Source organism: Conger conger, chromosome 1 (assembly GCF_963514075.1).
Source record: "Conger conger chromosome 1, fConCon1.1, whole genome shotgun sequence".
NCBI classification, from domain to species: Eukaryota; Metazoa; Chordata; class Actinopteri; order Anguilliformes; family Congridae; genus Conger; species Conger conger.
Genome location: NC_083760.1, coordinates 84654853 through 84665404, shown reverse-complemented (window position 1 = coordinate 84665404; position 10552 = coordinate 84654853). Strand labels below are relative to the sequence as shown.

Sequence of the window (10552 nt, the reverse complement as noted above, 5' to 3'; positions counted from 1 at the left end):
GCCATGAAGTATCAAATTCCCATGCTCATATTGCACTTCTCATGCTTCAGTGGGCTCCAGAATTGTTGGTACCCTTAACAAAAATGACTGAACAAAGACTAAAAAAAAGACTGCATATAATAAGCTACATGGATAATGATCTATATTTTATGTTCAAACATACAGGAAAATGATTTATTTTATTTCAACACATTTGCTATCATGTTTCAATGTTTTATTTATTTTGTAATTTCATTTTTTTCTGAAAACCGCAAGTGCCAAAATTATTGGCAACCCTGACAATTATTGTAAATGAAATTAAACTAAATTAAATTGACCATACAATTTTACTTGAATTTAGTTAATCTTAGTCTAAAGGAACTATTATATTGTGTCCTTATTTACTGTTTCACTGGAATATAAAGCAAGCATGCAAAATCTCTTTGCCAGTCATCAGCATGGGAAAAGCCAAAGAACTGCCAATTCAGAAGACACAGACGGTAATTGAACAGTTGGGTAAGAGACACAAAAATACAAAAACAGTTCAAGGGCAATATATCAAGGGCAATAATAAAAAGGCATGAAACATATGGAATGGTTGCCAACGCGCCAGGAAAAAGATGCAAGCGCATATTATCCCCACGGACGATAAGATAATGAAGATGGTGAGGCCATAAGCAACCCAAGGATTGCAGTTTAGGAATTGTATACATTGTTTGTGTCTTTGGCTCACCAAGCCTAAAAGATATTTATAACATGGAACCTCCATACCAGCAAACTCTTTGGAAGTGTCGCACGAAAACATCCCTTACTGAGCTCAATAAACAAAACCAAGCATCTTGAGTTTTCCAAACCTCATTGGAATTGTAGAAGAGAGTGCTATGGTCAGATGAAACCAAAATGGAACATTTTGGCTATACCCACCATCAACATGTTTGGCAGCAAAATGAAATGCCTGTGTTTCTACAAAGTATTACTTTAATACTTTATATGTTGGAAAATACGGAAAATACGGAAACTTTTCTCCATTTTCTCCTCTCTCCTCAACGCACCGCCTCCTCCTCCTCAGTCCTCCTTCGCTGCTGATGACTTTGCTGATTTCTTCGATGAGAAGGTCACAGTCATCCGCAGATCCTTTACAACCACCGCCCCCCTCACTGTGCCCTTCCCCCCCTCTAGGCCCATCCCTTCCTTTTCCACTTTCTCCCCCCTTACAGACTCTGATGTTTCTCAACTCCTGCTCTGCCACCGCCCTACAACCTGTGCCCTTGATCCTATCCCCTCTTCTCTTCTCAAAACTATCACACCAGACATTCTCCCATTTGTCACCTCCCTTGTCAACTCCTCCCTGTCTTCCGGCTGTTTTCCGGCATCCTCCAAGAGGGCCCACATCACTCCGCTGCTAAAAAAGCCTACCCTGGATCCCTCCATCATCCAGAACTACCGCCCGGTATCTCTTCTTCCTTTCCTTTCTAAAACTATAGAACGAGCCGCTTCTACTCAACTTTCTTCCTTCTTTTCTAACAACAACCTGCTAGACCCCCATCAGTCTGGCTTCAGATCGGGCCACTCGACAGAGACTGCGCTCCTCTCCGTCAGTGAGTCACTTCATGCCGCACGAGCAGCCTCCCTCTCCTCTGTCCTCATTCTTCTAGATCTCTCTGCTGCCTTCGACACTGTGGATCACTCCATCCTCCTGTCTGCCCTGTCAGCAACGGGCATCTGTGGCACAGCCCTGGATTGGATTGAGTCCTACCTCTCTGGTCGCTCCTTCCAGGTTGCCTGGGCTGGTTCGGTATCGACACCTCGGCCCCTCACCACAGGAGTTCCCCAGGGCTCAGTCCTTGGCCCACTTCTTTTTTCTCTCTACACTCGCTCCCTTGGCCCTGTGATCACTGCACATGGGCTATCCTACCACTGCTATGCGGACAAAACCCAACTCTTCGTCTCGTTCTCGCCGTCTGATACGCAGGTTTCAGCCCGTATCTCTGCTTGCCTGAGGGACATCCAGAGCTGGATGGACAACCACCATCTAAAGCTCAACCCAGGTAAAACTGAAATGATATTCATCCCTGCTAATACCTCTCCCCATCTGGATCTCTCCATTTCCCTCGGGGATACCACACTCACGCCGTCACCCAGTGCAAGGAACCTCGGCGTGGTGATGGACAGCAGACTGTCCCTTTCCGAGAACATTGCGGCGGTGACCCGGTCTTGCAGGTTCTTCCTATACAACATACGGAGAATCCGCCCCTTTCTCACCCCCTACTCGACCCAGCTCCTGGTCCAAGCGATGGTTCTGTCCCGCCTGGACTACTGCAATTCCCTCTTGGCTGGCCTCCCAGCGTCCGCCATCAGACCCCTCCAACTCATCCAGAATGCAGCAGCTCGTCTGGTCTTCAACCTTCCCAAATACTCACATGTCACCCCCCTGCTTACTTCCCTCCACTGGCTGCCTGTCATGGCTCGCATCAAATTCAAAACATTGGTGCTAGCCTTCCAAGCAGTTAAAGGGTCTTCCCCAGCTTATCTGCAAAAAATCATCAGACCCTACACCCCTGCCAGACCTCTTCGTTCAGCCTCCACAGGCCGCTTGGCATCTCCCCCTCTCAGAACCTCCACCTCACGCTCACGACTACTGCCACGGTGGTGGAACGAACTCCCCGTTGAGGTCAGAACTATAGAATCTCTCCCCACCTTCAAGCGCAAGCTGAAGACACACCTCTTCAAGCAGCACCTCTCCCCATCCCTCCCTGTGAACCTTAATTGTTGTCTCTGTGACTTGCTTTGTGTAGCGGTATTTTTAGTTGGCTAGGTAAGCAGTGTTTGGATAGTTAACTTTGGTGACTTTTGCTCTGTTTGTTTGTTTGTTCAAAAAAATAAAATAAAATAAAATAAAATAAAAATAATGGCCCTTGTCCTTATCTTTGTTGTACAGGTAGCAGTTGAAATTGTACTTACCTCTAGGGTCTTTCAGCGAACTTATCCCTGGTTATGGGTATGCACTTTGTTGTACGTCGCTCTGGATAAGAGCGTCTGCCAAATGCCAATAATGTAATGTAATGTAAAAAATAAAGTGTATGTCAATAATAATTATTTTTTAGTTTGTGCATATTCATCACAGGTGCCAATCATTCTGGAGCCAATTATATATTGTAAACAATTACATCAAATTAAAAAAAGTTTAGCTGATCAAATTAAAGACTCTTGGTTGCTAAACACAGATGTTTAAATATTCTGTCTAAATATGACAAGTATCTTATTTAGAGAAGTTAACAGCAAAGTCCATTTCAGTGTTTGCAATTATGGTTGGAAGTGAAATCAGCATACACAGCAACTCCCCAGGATGGAGTTTGAGATCCAGTGGTGTACAGTATGCATGTGTGTGTGTGTGTGTGTGTGTGTGGGGGAGTGTGTTTGTGTATGCACATGTATGCAGGTGTGTGTGTGTGTGTGTGTGTGTGTGTGTATGCACATGCATGCAGGTGTGTGTGTGTGTGGGAGTGTGTGTGTATGCACATGCATGCAGGTGTGTGTGTGTGTGTGTGTGTGTATGCACATGCATGCAGGTGTGTGTGTGTGGGAGTGTGTGTGTGTATGCACATGTATGCAGGTGTGGGTGTGTGTGGGAGTGTGTTTGTGTATGCACATGTATGCAGGTGTGTGTGTGTGGGGGAGTGTGTTTGTGTATGCACATGTATGCAGGTGTGTGTGTGTGGGGGAGTGTGTTTGTGTATGCACATGTATGCAGGTGTGTGTGTGTGTGGGAGTGTGTTTGTGTATGCACATGTATGCAGGTGTGTGTGTGTTCGTGTAGGTGTGCCACAGCTGTGGGTGAGTCATTCTCTGTTCTGCGGTTCCTAATCAGATCACTGGTTTAATGCTACTCCCCCCTGCCCCCACACCCACCCACCCTCTTTTCCAGTAAGTGGGGAGGACAGCATCACCTGTACATATATAACGTACTGTATGTATAAGTACATGTATAATATATAGTATCTACCAGCTCAGCATCTCACATTGAGCAATTATATGTCTCACAGCACTTTTAATGCCTGCACCTTTACAAACCATCCATCCATCCATCCATCCATCCATTTTCTTAACCCGCTTATCCTGAACAGGGTCGCAGGGGGGCTGGAGCCTATCCCAGCATACATTGGGCGAAAGGCAGGAATACACCCTGGACAGGTCGCCAGTCCATCACAGGGCACACACACCATTCACTCACTCACTCACTCACTCACACACTCACACACTCACACACTCACACACTCATACCCACGGGCAATTTAGACTCTCCAATCAGCCTAACCTGCATGTCTTTGGACTGTGGGAGGAAACCCACGCAGACACGGGGAGAACATGCAAACTCCGCACAGAGAGGCCCCAGCCGACGGGGATTCGAACCCAGGACCTCCTTGCTGTGAGGCGGCAGTGCTACCCACTGCACCATCCGTGCCGCCTACCTTTACAAACCAGCATTATTTAATTAACGGCAGCACTGGCAACTTTGTTTATGGTGACATACTCAGCCTGCTATTATACCTTGTTATTTGGCTGCATAGATCAGAAGAGTTTACTGTGCAGGATTTGAGTCAACAGATCTCCACCATTTCTCCTGCCAAGGACAAGTATTTACTGAAATATTAATATCCACGGTTTTACTATTTTGGACTAACACTATTTAGTACAGACATTTTTCTGAGTGAAGTTACTAAATTATTTAGATCTACAGACATCTGTTTTTAACTGAAAAGGCCACAGTAAGAGCAAAGATGATCTCTATTTAAACTGATAATGTTCATTTCTAATTATTTTCCCAGACCATAAACAAAACAGAGGACAGAAAAAAGGTACTAAACTCATCCACATGCAAATCAAATAATTGTTAATAACTGTAAAATTGCACTGACACCAGTGAGGACCGACCCAGCGGAAACAACTCATTCTGGAAACCGTTCCCTCAACGAGGAATTGTAAAAGTGGCTGCTTACCGGTACGTTGGACATAACAGAGGACCAGAAATCAGCCGCAGTTCATCTGGATGTACTATGTCCGTATGGTAAAATAACTGAACTTAAAACAGCCCCCTTCTCTGAGACACACACGAACAGAAGTCCCCTTCTCAGCAGCGCATTTGCATAGTTTAGTTTAGAAGAAGAAAAGAAAATAACCTGTTTGAGAGAAAGGCCATTATCTTTCTTCTTCACTCAGTACAGTGCATTTGTGTCTCACTTCCTTCTTTGGCTATTTTGGACAGTCTTCTGCAGCTGTTACTGTGAGCCCACTGCATCATCAGAGGAAGGGAGGAAAAAAGTATTTTTGGAAATTTTAATGGAGTTTATTCCCAGAACCAAAGCATCTTCACTCCAATTCTGAAGCCTGTAGTATTGCTGAGTTAGTCGCATGATTGCACTGAGTAAAACCCGGACCCCTCCCATATCTGGAACATGGACTGTAAAAAGAGCTGTTTGGGGTTTTACTTTGTGCAGTTTATCAGGCTAACTGCTTTGTGGAACTGGGCCCAGATGTCACAATACAGCAACAATGAGCTCAGCAAACATTTTTAAAAAATACAAAGTCATTGTGATACAAAGGCGTTGCGTGTACTTGCATGATTTTTATAAGTGCAATTAATGTTCACGGCACAAGAAATGAAAGAAAATTAAGAACATTTATTAGGTACACCTGCTGTTTGCGACAAATATACCTGCCCTTTAACACAAATATCTTGCTCCTGCAAACAGTCATCTGGCTGATTGTTGGTGCCAGGCGTGGTGGTTGCAGCATCCTCCTGGGACCTTCAGACACTGCAGCTTAGAGAGAATGGTGCAATAAACAAAAACACATGCAGTGAGTGGAAAGATCTGAGGAGAAGGGCGGCCTGTAGAGTAGTGGTTAAGGTAAGTGACTGGGACACACAAAGTCGGTGGTTCTAATCCCGGGGGAGCCACAAGAAGATACGCACAGCCATTGGGCCCGTGAGCAAGGCCCTTAACCCTGCATTGCTCCAAGGGAGGATTGTCTCCTGCTTAGTCAAATCAACTGTATGTCGTTCTGGATAAGGGCGTCTGCCAAATGCCAATAATGTAATGTAATGAAATGGGCAGACTCGCTCAAGCTAATAGAAAGGCAACATATGCTCAAACAATGGCTGCTGAGAGCAGTGGTGTGCAGAGGGAGTCCCTGAACACACATAGCTCATACCTTGAAGCAGATGGACTACAGCAGCAGAAGAGCATGCCAGGTTACACTCCTGTCAATGTTGGCTCCACAAAAAGAGAATTAACCCTGCTGTGTAAGCTAATCATATTAACCCAGCAGTCCTCACTCCTTGTCCTGGAAAGCCGCAGGGCGTGCTGGCTTTTGTTGTTACTCAGCACTGAATTGATCAATGAAAGCCGTTAATTACTCATTTAACTCACCTCACCTGGTTTCTTGGGTCCTAAGCAGAATTTGATTTGGGGGCCCCCCCGCCGCCTCGGTGCCACCAATACTGTTGACTATTGTAAATGCTTGATTATTCGCACACCAACTGTAAAACTAACACACCCAATAGGCGAGCCAGTGGTGAAACGGAGAATTCATTTTGGGGGCAAATAAATTATTCTTCTATTTTCGCAATTAAAGGAAGTTGCTTGAAGAATAGCTCTTGAAGAAAGAATAGCAATGATATAGATTGCCTCTGTGTTGCCTTCTTTGTTACGGAGCAAATCTAATCATCATTTAATACATGCACTGTAGCCGGTCTGTATTTGAATACAGTAAATTAGATTTTAGGTAGCAAATGCAATTTGGAGAATGCACTCAACGTAATTGCATGCAACTGAAATACGCTATGTGTCCCAAATGCAAGCTGTTTGAAAGGTGGCCAGCCACCGCTCCTGCCCACCACCTCCACGCTGTCCGCTGTGGCCATCGCATCCCACAATCCCTCACTCTCCCCCCCCGATTGCAGCCGCCACCACCTTCTCCGCATCGGCGGCCATGTCGTCGATGGCGCCGTTGAGCGCCAGGAACATGGCGGTGAAGGAGCGGCTGGCGTACTTGGCGGTCATGGGCAGGGCCATCTCCACCACCCGGGCGCCGGTGGGCTTCTGCTTCTCGGCGGCCGCCAGCAGTTTCCTCACCCCGTCCCTGGTGACCTCCTGGGAGAGGGGGCAGGACCGCAGGGCCTTGAGCCTGCCCCCGTCCCGCCCCCGTCGACGGGCCAGCCCCTCCAGCGACTGGTCGTCCAGGCCCAGCGAGTGGCGGGCCTTGCCCAGGATCCTCACCGCCACGCTGGCGTCCACCGCCGAGGACACCAGAGGGACGGGGATGGCCGACGCACCGCCCGAGAGCGAGGCCGCCGCCCACACCAGCGCCTTGAGGGCGTCCCGCTTCCTGGTCACCACGGCGACGGACAAGGCCGGAAGCGCCAGGAGGAGGGCGGCCGCCTTCACTTCCGGGATGTCCCGCCACACTTCCTCCAGGAGTTCGGGGAAGTCCAGCTCCTCTAAGGCTGAGCTACGGACCAGGAAGACCCTTGGGGAAGCCAGCCCTTCCGTCCCCAGTGCCTCCTGGCTGGCCTTCCGCCAGGCCTCCATGGACTCCCGCGAGTCGCGCTCAGAGGCCAGCAAGGCAAAGTACACAGCCTCCCTCTGGAGCGATCTGGCCTCCCGCCACACGAGGGCGCTGTTGCTGTGAAACGGCACCCGGGAGGATGTCATGATGACAGCACTGTAGCGCAGGAACTTGACTCTCTCCATGTACTCCTCAGGGTCAAAAGGCGAGCCTTCAGGGACCCCCGGCACATCCCACAGCCGGAAATCGGGGTGTTTGGGACTGGGGTAAACTGTCAGCTCATCTGGGGGGGTGGGGGAGGGGAACGGGGCCGCCCCACTGTCCTCGGGCCCCAAAGCGCGGAGGGAGTTGATCAGGCCGGTTTTCTCCGGGCCCCTCTCCCCCACCACGCCAATATTCACCCTGCTGATGAGGAGGTCCTCCACTGCATCCTTCACCTCCGACAGGCCCTTCTTCTCCATCGACTCCTTCAGCACCTCCAGCAGGTTCAGGCTCCTGAGCACGTCCGCCATGGATGTGTCCTCAACTACAAAGAAACGGTTTCGTAAAGTGACAAAACATTTTCCAGGGGTGACCGGAGGTGCAGGCTGAGCTGATGTTTGTTTTCACCTTGACATCGAAACCCAGAGACCAGAGGAGGTGTGTAATCGACTGCTTTCATTGAACAACTTACTGCCGAGTTACAATGTAAATGCAAAGATCCACGTTCTGTTTGTTTTACCTAATATTGTTCTTGTTGGCTATTTCCGCAGGAATACTGTACAGTATCTGGCAGTGTTGATTTAATTAAACTTGTGGTTTATAAAACGTTTCACTCTGTATAAACATCTGAGTATTATTACTGTGCAATTTCAAATTCTTCCACTGTGTCAGTTGTTACATACCTCTCCCCTTTTTCTTCCAGGTAAAACCTCCAGTCTAGCAGAAAAGTAGTCCCAATAGTTTATTCTGGAACAGTATTCCAGTTGCTTAATTTAGTGCAGATATCAATAGCAGTGTGCTGATGGTGTACTGAAGATATGCAGTATGTAATCTGTCCTGTGAACAGGGCAGCCTAATCCAATATGCATATCCTTAATCCTTAATCCCACACACACCCACACACACAGACACGTGAACCTGCACATGCGTAAGAACCCATACAAACACATACATGAACATACACACAAATACAATTATATCCTGAATGTTTCTGAAGCAGAACTCAATCTATTGAATTTATTAACCATATTTTTTAAGGTTTTATGAATGGTACTCTCATTTTCTCTGTGAGTGAGTTTCTGTACCTGGAAACAAGGCAATCACCTGCCAGTGACAACCAATAAACCAGAAATTGATAGCTATGTCACCAGCTAATTCTACCCAGGATCCTTTGAACTCCACTGCAATATCTTTAAAACAGTAGAGATGAGGGATCCACAAGCTTGCCATTGAAGCAGGCACAGTGCAATACTGACTTTCCTTCCAGTTCGACTGAAAATGTATCTCAAGTAAATGTACAGTATATACATTACATTACATTACATTACATTAATGGCATTTGGCAGACGCTCTTATCCAGAGCGATGTACAACAAAGTGCATACCCATAACCAGGGATAAGTGCGCTGAAAGACCCTAGAGGGAAGTACAATTTCAACCGCTACCTGTACAACAAAGATAAGGACCAGGGCCTTTTTTTTTTCTTTTTTTTTTTAACGAACAAATAAACAAACAAACAAAGCAAAAGTGACCAAACTTAACTATCCAAACACTGCTGACCTAGCCAACTAAAAATACCGATACACAAAGTAAATCACAAAGACAACAATTAAGGTTCACAGGGAGGTAGGGAGGGACGGGGAGAGGTGCTGCTTGAAGAGGTTCAAAGGAGAATTTGTTCAGACAGTGAGAAAGGTTTTATTGTATTACGTACATTTTATTTGAAATAAACTGGTGAATGTGAAGCTAATGACCAGAGTGCTTAAAGTGCTGCTTTAATTGGAGGTATACGTATCTACTATACATCCACATTTAGTGGTCTATGTAGGAATTTCAGAACTTTGTGTCTCTCCGCAAAGTGGAATGTGGCCTTGTATGAAACTACGAAGCTTACAGAGGTAGTGCGTTTTCTCATGAGTGATCAGAGAAAAATATAGTTATGTGTCTCTGCATTGCTCTGTCTCACACACACACACACACACACACACACACACACATGCACGTTTTTGTTTTATCCCTTGCATATAGGATCACTCATGTGAAAACCTTTCACTACCTCATACAGTAGTTTCATGCTATTTATTAGACCTATTTTTTAGACTTCAACTGCTGTAGACTATTGTAAGAAACCCCCCAAATACACCAAAAGGCAGAAGTACCTGAGAGGTGAAGGAAACGCGTGTAATTTGGCAAATGCGACTGGAACAGGGTTAATTTAATTTTGTTCTTGTTTATCTGGCACCCTAAAGATAAGTTCAACTGCTCCTCTGTTCTAACAGTTCAAAAAAAGGAACTGCAAATGACCACCAGTAGTGTGGCTCTATATGATCGCTATCTATTTGAATAGACGCAGACGTGCCTGTGGCCTGTATAGCCTACAATGATACACTTAGTATCTTATGACGGCACTGGTGTATAGGCGAGTGACCATCAGGTGCAGGTATCCTAGGTTGTCTATGTCTGTAAGGACTCTAAACTTCTGAGTGTGCAGTGGTGCGAGTCAAGAGGATGCAGGTTAAAATTAATACAATTTAATCGACAATGTGCATTGCAGAAATATAATTATGTGGAAAGGTGCAATATGAATGGCTATACGCGAATGGTGCGCAGGAGGTCGTATTATCGAGTCTCCTCAAACTATTCCAAGTTTCCCTCTATATACCCAGGGTTTACAGGAAAAACAACAAATCGAGGACGGGTGCATGGGGGGTTGGACCAAAAATGCACGACTCAGAAATCCCGTCAGGGCTTTATTCAGAGAATGTCCAGTGAGTGTAGTCAAAAAACAAGCAATGTTCATACACGTA

General features: G+C 46.3%; 1 protein-coding gene across 1 annotated transcript; it reads right to left on the bottom strand.

Annotated features, from left to right (window-relative positions):
* Positions 1 to 6917: 6917 nt before the first annotated feature.
* LOC133120734 (interferon-inducible GTPase 5-like) lies at positions 6918 to 8057 on the bottom strand. Its single transcript, XM_061230365.1, has one exon. The coding sequence runs from the start codon at positions 8055 to 8057 to the stop codon at positions 6918 to 6920; it is 1140 nt and encodes a 379-aa protein (XP_061086349.1).
* Between the last annotated feature and the right edge of the window lie 2495 nt (positions 8058 to 10552).